At 50.0% G+C, this 14,316-nt stretch overlaps 1 protein-coding gene across 1 annotated transcript; it reads right to left on the reverse strand.

Moving 5' to 3' along the window:
- Positions 1–3,179: 3,179 nt before the first annotated feature.
- Positions 3,180–4,870, reverse strand: LOC123104112 (cyanohydrin beta-glucosyltransferase). The gene has a single exon (XM_044525845.1). The coding sequence runs from the start codon at positions 4,770–4,772 to the stop codon at positions 3,360–3,362; it is 1,413 nt and encodes a 470-aa protein (XP_044381780.1). The 5' UTR covers positions 4,773–4,870; the 3' UTR covers positions 3,180–3,359.
- Between the last annotated feature and the right edge of the window lie 9,446 nt (positions 4,871–14,316).

The following is a 14,316-nucleotide window of genomic DNA, read 5'->3' on the forward strand; positions in this document are numbered from 1 at the left end:
TATTTCCTTCAGTGTGAGTAGTTTACCACATACTTTCGGGTCCATAGTTATTAGCTAGATGGCTTCTTCTCTCTCTTTGGATCTCAATACAAAGTTCTCCTCGATTCTCTTGGAGATCTATTCGATGTAATTCTTTTTGCGGTGTGTTTGTCGAGATCTGATGAATTGTTGGTTTATGATTAAGATTATCTATGAACAATATTTGATTCTTCTCTTAATTCTTTTATGCATGATTTAATATCTTTGCAAGTCTCTTCGAATTATCCGTTCGGTTTGACCTACTAGATTGATCTTTTTTGCAATGGGAGAAGTGCTTAGCTTTGGGTTCAATCTTGCGGTGTCCTTTCCCAGTGACAACAAGGGCTGCAAGGCATGTATTGTATTGTTGCCATCAAGAATAAAAAGATGGGGTTTATATCATATTACTTGAGTTTATCCCTCTACATCATGTCATCTTGCCTAATGCGTTACTCTGTTCTTATGAACTTAATACTCTAGATGCATGCTGGATAGCGGTCGATGTATGGAGTAATAGTAGTAGATGTAGAATCGTTTCGGTCTACTTGTTGCGGACATGATGCCTATATACATGATCATGCCTAGATATTCTCATAACTATGCGCTTTTCTATCAATTGCTCGACGTTCACCCACTGTAGAATTTGCTATCTTGAGAGAAGCCACTAGTGAAACCTATGGCTCCCGGGTCTATTTTCCATCATATTAATCTCCCATCAACTAGCTATTTTTGGCGCCGTTTATTTTGCAATCTTTACTTTTCAATTTATATCATAAAAATACCAAAAATATTTATCTTATTATCTCTATCAGATCTCACTTTCGTAAGTGACCGTGAAGGGATTGACAACCCCTTTATCGCGTTGGTTGCGAGGTTCTTATTTGTTTGTGCAGGTACTAGGCGACTTGTGTGTAATCTCCTACTGGATTGATACCTTGGTTCTAAAAAAACTGAGGGAAATACTTATGCTACTTTGCTGCATCACCCTTTCCTCTTCAAGGGAAACCAACGCATGCTCAAGAGGTAGCAGCGCCACACCCCATCTCAGATCTAGGCCCTGTGGGCCCCATTTGGGTCCTAGCGGGCCAGCCCTCGACATGACTTCATTGTCTTCTTCGTGGTGGGGAGAAGGAGCAGCTCGGACCGGGGGCGGCGACGCCAACGGCATGCCTGCTGCAGCGCAAAGGCAGGAGCTTTACGGGCCTATGAGGGCCCGGCTAGGCCTGTGGGTCCACAGGCCTGGTATGGTCCTGTTATTGCGTCTGGTCGGCTACCGTCGTTGATGGTGGAGGTTGAGGCCTCCCGCGTGCCGATGATGTTGCGGCCTCTAGTCCCGGCTCCTCTTCTTTGGTGTGTAGACCTCACTTTGTGGTACCGTGGTGAGACGGCGTGGAAGCTTCAAGACCATGTTGGCACAGGGTGGTGGTCAATTTGGTGGCGGGCTCCGGAGCGCTCGAGGTGAAGGTTGGGATCGAGAGAAATTCATGACGGCCTGGCCGACACTGACGCGGTGGCACGTGAGGGTGCCGTCGGACCTTCCTGGAGGGCGTCGGGGGCTGCCCTTCCTCTCTCCTTATCGCGTACCGGGGGTAACGCTTGGCAGGAGTGTCGTGATCGCCGCGTCCCTTCTTGGAGGTGTTGATTGGTACCGGCGCTTCGGAGTATAGGAGTTTGGTGGGAGATTTCCAGTGGGCGCAGTGGTCGCGAGGCTTCTTCATTTTTGTCGATCTGTCATTGTCGCCATTTGTTTCTTTTGTATTTTATTTTTGGTTCTTTTGGGCATGTCTGTGCTGCTTCCACCCCAACATATATCGTTGGTTGTGTCGGTTGGTTGCTTTATAATACAAAGCAGGAGAAACCCTTTTTCAGATGATGAAATGACATTAAAGTTATTTGGCCAGATCTCCATAATAGCTTGTCAAGTGGGCACTGGAAGTATATATGCTGGAACAACTCATCTTTACTTAGTGCATCGTTGCCAATTTCTTTTTTTTTCAGATTATCTTTTGCCAGGATGACCTTGCGAGCTAAGTACCACATGAAGATTTATATTTTCATCGGGACTTTCATTTTTCAAATATATTTGTGGTGGACATTTTTCCCATCGTTGATGAGGTCTAAATACATGGATTTGACCGTGAAGGCACCAGAACTAGTCAACTTTCAAAAGAATGTGTTTGATTTCTGTGAAAGGTTAACCGACATCAACCTTTCAACAAGATTTAACCTACCGGTCCATTTGTCCCCAATCAGTGTCTTCGGGAGGCAACACTCAACGGTACCTAGCCAATCACAAAAGCAATAGAGACACCTTTCCGCTACACAACATGATAGAGCCGTGGGTATTGCAAGCCTAGTGGCGATCCCTTAGCTATGTATATTGCCAAAACCTATCAGTTAGACCATTGCCTACTACAAACGCCCCTTCAGGGAAAAAAAAGTCTTTTTGGACCCCATGAGACCTTTTCAGAAAGGCGAGTCCGTTTGTTTGGCCTCAACCTTCAAGAGGGTTTTATAACATAGGTACTTATTTCTAAGTAATTCTTGCCAACGCCCTCCACAGTAAGTATTTTGTATAGCCATTTTCTCAACACACACTTATTTTTAATCTCAAGGTCTTTCACACCTAGACGTTCTTGGTCTTTAGGGACACATATCGCATCCTATCTCGCAAGACGGTATTTATGTCTATGTTCATTAGACTGCGAGAAAAACGTGGATCTGTAGTATCCAATCATTTCCTTACCCCTTTAGGTATTTTTTTTTAAAAAATACTATGAACATAGGTAAACTTGTGAGAAGAACATTGATTAGGATGAGCGTTGCCTCATATGACATAAGCTTACTAATTGAACAACCCAGTTTTTTCTCAACGCGATCCTCAATACCTTTCCATTCCTTATTAAGAAGTTTACGAAAATGCATTGGAATAGAAGGTGTCTAAAAGGAAAAGAGTCAGTCTCAGAACCAAATAGTTGTTTGTACTGATTCTCATTTTTTGGCCTTTCCAAAGCAGAAGTTCACTCTTGTGAAAGTTGATCTTCAGACCACATGACTGCTCGAAGTATATTACAGTTGATCTTGGCACGGTAGGGTTTCTTTGATTAGAGAATTAATCCATTGTTAGACGCACGATCAACCCCATTAGCCAACAGGCTTCCTTACCAGCTTATTCAGCATTTATATATGTGCAAGTGAAAACATGAAGCTCAATTTCTCTTACAGTTGCAGATAAATTAGAAGCTCATTCATCAGTAGTTCATGCTACTGACTTGTGCTAGTTCACTTATTAGGTACAAAACGAACTGATAGAATGAACTTATAAACAAATAAAATAAAAATCATAACCCCTTGAGCAGCACATCCTCAACGAACCTATCAAGGTTAGCAGAGGACGAACCCCCTTCTTTGGTAGCATCTTCAGCGAGCCTCTTCCACTCCAACGTCTTCTCCCTCGCCTCCATCCCCTTCCTCCCGGCCATCATCTCCCTCACCAGTGCGGCTATCTCATCGCCCCTCGCCTCCTGCGGCAGCTCCGCTCCGATGTTCCACGCCGTGCTTACCTGCCGGCAGTTGGTCGTCTGCTCGGATACCATCGGCCAACCGAGCACCGGCACCCCTCCGATCACGGTCTCCAAGATCGAGTTCCACCCACAGTGGGTAACAAAAAGCCCTACAGCTGGGTGGGCAAGGACCGCCTCCTGGGCGCACCAAGGCACGACGAGCCCGTTCTCCCCGACCTCAACGCCGGCCGCCAGGTCGGACCGCAGAACCCACAGGTAGGGAGAGCCGCACCTCGCTAGCCCGGACGCGAACTCCTTTATCTTGTCGGCGCCCGCGGCGGCGTGGCTCCCGTAGCTCACGTACACGACGGAGCGGGCCTCTTTCCCGTCCAGCCACGCCATGCACTCCGTGTCCTCCTGAAAGAGGCTCGGCGTGTCCGTGGAGCTCGAGGGGTCGCCGCCTCCCGCCGGGAGCGACGATACGATGCTGGAGAGAGGGCCGACGGTGTAGACGGGCGGGAGGAAGGCCGCGAGCGCGTCCACGACGTCCTTCTCCATGTCGTGGAACGTGTTGATGACGACGGCCTTGGACCCGGCGACGACGCGCATCTGGTGGAGGTGGATGCGCATCAGCGCGCTGTCGGCGTCCGTGGTGTGGCAGAAGGTCGGCATGTCCCTGAGCCGCATGCCCTTCATCCCGGGCACCCAGTCCAGCGGGGCGTCGAGGCTGCCGTCCGTCTTGTACCCGGCTCCCTTCAGCGGGACGAGGCCCCTCTTCACCAGCTCCTCGAACTGCATGTACCCCATGAGCCCGGCCGCGGACGCCGTGAAGAACGTCACGTCGGGGACGCCGACGTCCCGTGCCGCCATGGAAGCGAACGACATGGGCGCGTCCACCACGACGCAGCTCACGGGGGGCGCGCCTGGCCTGCGCGCCATCGCGCGCAGCAGCTCCTTGAACGGCTCGAGGCAGTTCTGCTCCAGCGCGTCATGGTGCGCCTCCAGCGTCCGCGGCGGCGACTCCAGCGACAGCCCGTCGGGAATGACCTCGACGCCGAGCCACGGCGCGGCGGCCGCGGACGCGTCGGCGCCCTTGGCGAGCAGGAGGCGGCGGTGGTGCAGCTCGGTGTGGACGAGCGTGACGCGGAAGCCGCGGGCGTGGAGGACGCGCGCGAGCTGCGTGTGCGGCGCGACGTGGCCGTGCGCCGGGAACGGCACGAACACCACGTGCGGCTTCTGCTCCGAACCCATAGGACGCGAGCTCGACGGCCGCCGGAGCTGGCGAGCTTGATCGACTGAGGCAGGGTCCGTACGTTTTCCTTTGCTACGCTATTACTACTACTGGTGCGTGGGCACCGGCATATAAAGGATACGCCGACATTCTCGCTGGTTTTGCAGGGGGTAGCTGCAGCGTGCGGTCGGGCGGGGGCGGGAGCGGAGGCAAAAGGGCCACGACCGTGAGCTCCACAGGCCGTTCACGAGACCGATCGGACAGGGACACGGATGATTCGAGACCACACGATCTGCCAGAACGCCCAAGGGGCCATGGCCTGACGGGACCAGCTTGGTACTACTACGTGGGAGCACACAGTGCATGCAATCCAACAACCACCTTCGTTTTCGTGGGCTGCCCAAAACACTTGGCAACCGACTAACGAACTCAGCTCGTCTTGGCAAAAGAGCAATGCTAGACATATAAAAGAGGTAAATACAGGTCCTTGAACTTGTCACGGATGGATGTTCAATTTAGTGTGTGAACTTAAAACCGATCTCATTCTAAAACTTGGCATTAATGTGCAAATATAATGCTAATCTCATTTGTATACGTAAAGTGCGCCGACTTGACATCGTATATGGCTGACATGGCACAAGTCCCACTTATAAATACGAAACAAAATTATTTGCCTACTAACGGTGTCAAAACCGGCGGATCTCGGGTAGGGGGTCCCGAACTGTGCGTCTTAGGTCGATGGTAACAGGAGATAGGGGACACAATGTTTTACCCAGGTTCGGGCCCTCTCTATGGAGGTAATACCCTACATCCTGCTTGATTGATCTTGATGAATATGAGTATTACAAGAGTTGATCTACCACGAGATCGTAATGGCTAAACTATAGAGGTCTAACTTGTATGGCTATGATAATGTATATCCTCCGGACTAAGTCCTCCGGTTTATATAGACACCGGGAGGATCTAGGGTTACACAAGGTCGGTTACAAAGAAAGGAATCTACATATTTAGTCGCCAAGCTTGCCTTCCACGTCAAGGAGAGTCCCATCCGGACACGTGTGTAGTCTTCGGTCTTCGTATCTGCACATCCCATCAGTCCGGCCCATGGCTAACAGGCCGGACATCCGAGGACCCCTTAGTCCAGGACTCTCTCACCTACTATATGTCTCTGACTAGTGGGCTCCGTCCAGGAAATTAAAATGAAAAATTGTGCCACACAAGAATCGATATAAGGAAATGTTTTCTGTCAACCGGCGGATCATTTGTATGCATCGAGTGTCTCCGCAACCGTTCAATCAACGCTTCATCATGCGGCGCACAGCACCCTTCACACCGCACTAGTGTTTTTTGCAACATTGGAAATGTTGCAGAAATAAGCAAGCGCAACATAGGGCATGTTGCACAACACCCAACTCATCTACTCCCTCCGGTCCTTTTTAGTTCACATATAATACTTGTCTGAAGTCAAGCCTCGTAAAGTTTGACCAACTTTACAAAAGAAAAAACACCAACATTAACAACATGAAATCAATACCAGCAGATGCGTCATGACTTAAAGTTTCATACTGTATAACTTTAACATGGTATATGTTGATATTTTTTCATATAAATATGGTCAAACTTTACGAAATTTGACTTTAGACAATTCTTATATGCAGAGTAAAAAGGACCGGAGGGAATACCTTCTTATTGCATCGTCCCATCCACAACCACCGCCAAGCCAGGGAGATGCGCCACCGTGCTCCACGACGGCCGGTGAGATCGCCCCACCGTGCGCCTCCTAGCCTCTGTGCCGAATTGATGTCTACTACACAACCTTCTTCTTGTAGACGTTGTTGGGCCTCCAAGTGCAGAGGTTTGTAGGACAGTGGCAAATTTCCCTCAAGTGGATGACCTAAGGTTTATCAATCCGTAGGAGGCGTAGGATGAAGATAGTCTCTCTCAAACAACCCTGCAACCAAATAACAAAGAGTCTCTTATGTCCCCAACACACCCAATACAATGGTAAATTGTATAGGGGCACTAGTTCGGCGAAGAGATGGTGATACAAGTGGTATATAGATGGTAGATAAAGGTATTTGTAATCTGAAAATATAAAAACAGCAAGGTAACTAATAATAAAAGTTAGCGTAAACGGTATTGCAATGCATTGAAACAAGGCCTAGGGTTCATACTTTCACTAGTGCAAGTTCCCTCAACAATAATAGCATAATTGGATCACATAACTATCCCTCAACATGCAACAAAGAGTCACTCCAAAGTCACTAATAGCGGAGAACGAACGAAGAGATTATGGTAGGGTACGAAACCACCTCAAAGTTATTCTTTCCAATCAATCCGTTGGGCTATTCCTATAAGTGTCACAAACAGCTCTAGAGTTCGTACTAGAATAACACCTTAAGACACAAATCAACCAAAACCCTAATGTCACCTAGATACTCCAATGTCACCTCAAGTATCCGTGGGTATGATTATACGATATGCATCACACAATCTCAGATTCATCTATTCAACCAACACATAGGACCTCAAAGAGTGCCCCAAAGTTTCTACCGGAGAATCACGACGAAAACGTGTGCCAACCCCTATGCATAGGTTCATGGGCGGAACCCGCAAGTTGATCACCAAAACATACATCAAGTGAATCACGTGATATCCCATTGTCACCACAGATACGCACGGCAAGACATACATCAAGTGTTCTCAAAACTTTAAAGACTCAATCCGATAAGATTACTTCAAGGGGAAAACCCAATCCATTACAAGAGAGTAGAGGGGGAAGAAACATCATAGAATCCAAATATAATAGCAAAGCTCGCGATACATCAAGATCGTATCACCTCAAGAACACGAGAGAGAGATCAAACAGATAGCTACTGGTACATACCCTCAGCCCCGAGGGAAAACTACTCCCTCCTCATCATGGAGAGCACCGGGATGATGAAGATAGCCACCGGAGAGGCATTCCCCCTCCGGCAGGGTGCCGGAATGGGTCTAGATTGGCTTTTGGTGGCTACGGAGACTTCTGGCGGCGGAACTCTCGATCTATTGTGTTCCCCGATCGTTTTAGTTTATATGGAGATATATAGGCGGAAGAAGTACGTCAGGGGAGCCACAAGGGGCACATGAGGGTGGAGGGCGCGACCACGGGGGGTGGGCGCGCCCCCCTACCTCGTGGCTTCCTCGAAGCTTCCTTGACGTGGACTCCAAGTCTCCCGGGTTGCTTTCCTTCCAAAAATAAGTTCCGCGAAGTTTCAGGTCAATTGGACTCCGTTTGATTTTCCTTTTCTGCGATACTCTAAAACAAGGAAAAAACAGAAACTGGCACTGGGCTCTGGGTTAATAGGTTAGTCCCAAAAATAATATAAAAGTGTGTAATAAAGCCCATAAACATCCAAAACAGAAGATAATATAGCATGGAGCAATCAAAAATTATAGATACGTTGGAGACGTATCACGAATCTCCGTAATCGAATGTGTCGGTGTCAAAACCGGCGGATCTCGGGTAGGGGGTCCCGAACTGTGCGTCTAGGCCGGATGGTAACAGGAGGCAAGGGACACGAAGTTTTACCCAGGTTCGGGCCCTCTCGATGGAGGTAAAACCCTACGTCCTGCTTGATTAATATTGATGATATGGGTAGTACAAGAGTAGATCTACCACGAGATCAGAGAGGCTAAACCCTAGAAGCTAGCCTATGGTATGATTGTTGATGTGTATGTTGTCCTACGGACTAAAACCCTCCGGTTTATATAGACACCGGATAGGGTTAGGGTTACATAGAGTCGGTTACAATGGTAGGAGATCTGAACATCCGTATCGCCAAGCTTGCCTTCCACGCCAAGGAAAGTCCCTTCCGGACACGGGACGGAGTCTTCAATCTTGTATCTTCATAGTCCAGGAGTCCGGCTGAAGGTATAGTTCGGCTATCCGAACACCCCCTAATCCAGGACTCCCTCAGTAGCCCCTGAACCAGGCTTCAATGACGACGAGTCCGGCGCGCAGATTGTCTTCGGCATTGCAAGGCGGGTTCCTCCTCCAAGTACTTCATAGAAGATTTTGAACACAAAAATAGTGTCCGGCTCTGCAAAATAAGTTTCCACATATTGCGATAGAGAGAATAATATTTACACAAATCTAATCTACTGACGTATTCCGTAGTGTGACATCACACCACGGCCAAGCTTTTATTCGAACCGTTTTACTGTCCCATCTTAGCGCGTTATGCGAGGCGGTTTCCTTGGCACATCTTGTTAAAGCAGAGATCGTGTCCCCTTATTCCAGGATCCTCATCAATGCGGGCATGGGTAACCCAACCGCTTCTAGGACTCCTAGATCATAGGCAAGTCCAAACGGACACGGGGAGGACGCTCGATATCCACCCTCTTTATAAAGGGACGAGGCCTTTTATTTTCCCTCCCGTGCTCAATCGAATCCTTCCCCCACCTCAAGCTCAAACGCCCAAAGTTCAGGTCAGGTGCTCCGAACCTTCAGTCATGTCCGGATCTAGCCTTCAAGGCCGATGGGTGCCTTCTTCCCTCACGGAAGAAGACGTCAAAAAGTTGAGGGAGGCCAGATATCTGACTGCCGAGATTCTGCATCGGCTGCCTCCCCAAGGGCAGGCCGTCCCTTCCCCCGAACCCAACGAGAGCGTCGTGTTCGTCTCCCACTTCCTCCGAGGTCTAGGCCTTGCATTGGATCCTTTTGTCAGGGGCTTGATGTTTTACTACGGGCTAGATTTCCATGATCTAGCTCCGGACTCCTTTCTTCATATCACGACATTTATTGTTGTGTGCGAGGCCTTCCTCCGGGTTACCCCTCACTTTGGCCTATGGCTCAAGACCTTTGAAGTAAAACCGAAGATGATCGAGGGGCAACATGCGGAGTGTGGAGGTGCCTCAATACGCAAGATGACGGGAGCTGCATGGCCCAAAGGTTCCATTCCAGAGGTGTCTGAATTGTGGCAACAGGAGTGGTTCTACATCACGGCTCCTAGAAGTGCCAAGTGGGCGGCCGCCCCTGTCTTCCACCCGGGCCCTCCACCACAACTGATGTCATGGATTAGCAGAGGATTGAGCTGGGGTCCGGCCAAGGACGTGCCTATACTGCAGAGCCGCATTCAAGATCTCTTTAATGGAGATTTCAGTTTGGTTGCGGTAGCACAAGTTATGCCGGTTCGCCAAGTCCAGCCTTGCAAACGCCGGCCTCTTCGCTTGTGGGAGTTTAATCCCGAGGGACCGCGCGCCATTCAAAATTTCCTCGGCCTGACGCACGAGGAGATGTACAAGTCGTTCTTCGGACCTCAAGTGGAGTGTCCGGAAATCACCGAGGACGCGGGCCTGAGTAGCAACCGCGCCGCCGAACAGGTAAGGCATCTTCCGGCCGAACATACTATCTCTCCTTTGTTACGAAGTTATTTCTGAGAGTTCGCTTTTTGACCAGGACTGGCTAACAAAGGCGAAGTTGATTCGGTGTTCGGCCCCCCTCCCTGAGGGTTTGGAAAATCCGGTATTGGAGAAGATGCTCCAGACCGCACCCTGCCCGGAGCCTTTAAAGGAAAATACTATGGATGGTAATGCGGGCGGACGCGGGCCCTCAACGCTGCCCATTCTAGCCGAGGGAGCGAGCGTCTCCATGAAGGAAGACGACCAGAAGAGGAAAAGAACTGCGCCCGGGGATTCGGAAGCCGAAACTTCCAAACGAGGGAAGAAGTCTCCCACAGAGGGTCCTACCTCGGGGGGCGCCGTTGCCGCACAAAGTCCGCGAGGGGATCAATTCTCCCACGAGTCGTAAGTGACCCAAAATACCTTAATAGTACAGATATGTCGTCTTTTCTTCTGAGAAGATAACCGCTGCATGTATCTTTGCAGTTCGGGCCTTAGCCCCTCTCAAATGAGCTCGTCTTCGGGGGATCTTCTTCCAGAGATGATGGAGAGCGAAACGCCCCCTCCGGACTCCTCCGCTCCGGAAGCGGGCGACCCTGAAGTGTCGTCGCGGAGGGCCTCTCCGAGTCCGGCGAGGCCAGAAGATAATCCTGTCGACCCCCGAAGTTCCCAGTGTCCGGCTCCCGAAGAGAGCAGACAAACGAGTCCGGCACCGTCTAGTGTGCGGTCGGATGTTCTGAGGGAGTTGGTGGGGCGAGCGGCCATCTCAGATGAACACCGTGTGCTGATGAATACGGTGATGGAGAGAATCTCGTCCGCCGAAAGCGGATTGCATAAAGCTTTTATGAGTCTACTGACAGGGTTTGAGGTACGTAAAATAATGTATGATAGTCCTGCACATACTAGGTGTGCCCTGTGTAGATAGTAGCCCCTGAGACTCTGGTTGTCGTCGGAAACGACGACGAACAGAGGATCATATTCCCAGGTAATAACCATACTGCCTCGATGTGCAGGTGATGAAAGCTCCGGTGGCTAGCCGGACTAGCGACTTTGCCCATTTAGGACGACAGTTGGATGTGGCAGACGCCGACATCGAGCTTGTTAACAAAAGGCTTGACGAGGCACAGGGTAAGTGTCATTATCTGGTGAACGTCACATAGGAAGAGTAGCATGATGCCAGTATCTTTAATATGTTGTGACTGCAGATGGGGCTGCCAATGTTGAAGCCTTGCGGGCAGAACTTGCCCGAGCAAAGGAACAAGCGAGGTTGGGTAATGCGGCTGCTTTAAAGGCGGCCGAAGAGTTGCAAGCCGAGAAGGCCGCACATGGCGAGAGCCGAGACAAGATGTCCAAGATGGCCATAGAATTAAAAGCCGCCGCCGACCATTGCCGGGTTCTTGAAAAGGAAAACCAGGCGAAGGCATTGGACCTTGAGAAGGCTGCTGCGACGAGAAAGGACCTCCGCTCTGCTATGAGGGCAAAGAAGGAGGAGCTACGGGAAGCCGAGGATATTGTAGCTGGGAAATCCTTTATGTTGCGGAGGAAGTTCGGAGATCCACGGTATGCCCCCCTGGATCGGCTGTGGAGCTCGGAGGATGTGTATATGGATTTGGCGGCGAGCGCTGCCGATGCGGCCAAGTACTTCCAGGGTCAGACGGACCGTGGAGTAGACCAGCTGTTTTGGAGACAATTCCATACTCCCGAGCGTCCACTTTCATTGACTGACCAATTAGCCGAATGGGCCAAACTAAATAGGTTGTCCGGACTCTCCATGAGGTCTGTTGTGGATCAGTTATGGCCGGAAGGGTCAAAACCGAACAGCTATTTCAGCTTGGTGCAGCAGTTACTCGATGTGATGCCGCGCATTGATGCGATGAAGAGGTCGGCGTGCATAGAGGGCGCACGGATGGCCTTTGCCCGTGTCAAGGCATACTGGGCGGAGATGGATGCTACCAATGTTGCAGCGCGGGATTCGGCCATAGGTCGAAAGGCTGCTGAGCACTACTTTGAAGAAGTTCTTGAGGGTGCCCGTTTGGTAGAGACCCAGTGCTCAAAAAATATTATGTTTGAGTGATATGTAATCTCATTGTAAGCGAAATGCTTTTATAGAGTTTTATAAGGCTATTTTTATACTTTTGCCTGAAAGTAATATGATGCCTCCTGGGCGGCCGTTTTTGTATACGTGTGTATAACCTGAAAGATTGCAGTCGTCGGCTTCAACCCCCACGCATATAATGCGGAGGTGCTAGCAAAAACACGCGTTCACACTTAACCCAACGTCTTGGTCCTATTAAGGAGGTGATAGCGGAGCGAGCGAGGCAACCGGACTATAATGCTTTAACACTTTCACTTAGCCATAGGAGTTTGACAGTGGGGCTACTAGATAGCCCCTGGTGGCTCCGCACTCTCCCGATCTCGGGGTGCGTATATGCCTGGCCGGAAAACGGCCCTTCGTTAAGGCGGAGGAATTCTAACATTCCCACAGGTCATCGAGTGGTTGACCAGTCTCACGCTATATCATGACAGTCAGTTTTCGGCTTTCTCTACTGAGGTGCTCGTCCGGATGAACCAGGGCACAATCGCAGTAGTTCTCCTGGTGCTACCTTAGCCGGTAAAGCGGAACGTAAGGCACCAAAACACAGGAGCCGGGCAAACCCAACATTTGACCAAAGACAATGATTCGGAGCTGATGCATATAGGGCCAAACTCGCGACGCCGAACACTCCCTAAGGTATTCGGTCTTTGTGGTATAAACCGGGCCTAAATAATGGCCTTTGTAAGAAGCCCCTTGTGTCCAGGTACGTGCATTGTTCTGGCGTGGCCACATGCCAAGACGTCAGCATCCTTCACAACGGTGGATATGTATCAACAAGAGACAGTAAAAAAGGTTTACGCAGGGTCTTAATCTAAAAAGAATCCTTTGAGCGGGTCCCTGCTGCACGTCTGCGCCTGTGTCTCCGTTGTGCCGTATCCTGGACGGGTGTAGCACGATGATCGTCTGTAAAAGAGAGGAAGTTAAGTGAAAGAGTTGTCGTGCAAAAAGATAGTTTTTAAAGAAACCATGTATAATTGAAGATGATAAGAAATTGCCACTTGTCTGCGCGCGTTGAGCCCCTTGTATTGACGAATAGGGGTGTGATCACTTATTCGGTGTAAATAGCGGCGCCGGACTCGATCGCTGGTCCGGACGTCTTTAATGTTCGGCTGCCAAGGCAGCCTCACTCTCTTCGGCGCGCAGAGAGCGCTTGATATCTCCGTGCACTGTAATGATGCCACGTGGACCGGGCATCTTGAGTGTGAGGGAGGCGTAGTGTGGTATTGCATTAAAGCGAGCGAAAGCTTCGCGTCCTAGCAGTGCTTGATAGCCACTTTGAAACGGAGCGATGTGGAAAGTTAAATGCTCGCGACGGAAGTTATCGGGGGAGCCGAATATAACTTGTAGTAGGAGGGAGCCCGTACAACGAGCCCCTGGGCCTGGCGTTACTCCTTTAAAGGTAGTATTGCTATGGCGAATTTGTGTTGGGTCTAACCCCATCCCGTGGATTGTATCCTGGTATATTAGGTTTAGGCTGCTGTCGCCATCCATCAAGACTCGTGTGAAGTGATATCCGCCAATTACTGGGTCTAATACCAAGGCAACCCATCCTGCATGTCCTTGCTGAGTAATCACGATGGCCGAAAGTGATCGGTTGAGACGACCATTGGCAAGACTTCGAGGTGACAGGCACTTGGGTATATTTTCCTGGGGGTGCCGCATTGTTTTTTCCCTTGATCATGTGTAGTGCGTTTACTGTTTTGACTTCTGGTGGGAATTTCTTTTGTTCCCCCGTGTCTTGCTTGGGAGGCTCGTCCTCGTCTTCACTTGGTGTGTCCTCCCCCTTGTGTACAGCGTTGAGCTTGCCGGACTGCTTGAAGACCCAACATTCTCCGTGGGTATGATTAGCAGGTTTACCCGGGGTACTGTGGATCTGACATACTTGGTCCAGAATTTTGTTGAGGCTGGACAGTTCATCCCTGGTGCCTTTAGTGGGCGGCTTTTGACCTGGCCGAGAGCTTTTGAATCCGGCGTTTACTGCCGTGCCCTTCGAGTTGTCTTCTTTATTCCAGCGTTTGTTATTGTTGTTGCGCCGTGATTTCCCGTTTCCATCTCTAACTTCCGATGTACTGGGGTTGCTGGTGCTG

Source organism: Triticum aestivum, chromosome 5A, assembly GCF_018294505.1.
Source record: "Triticum aestivum cultivar Chinese Spring chromosome 5A, IWGSC CS RefSeq v2.1, whole genome shotgun sequence".
In the NCBI taxonomy this organism is placed as follows: domain Eukaryota; kingdom Viridiplantae; phylum Streptophyta; class Magnoliopsida; order Poales; family Poaceae; genus Triticum; species Triticum aestivum.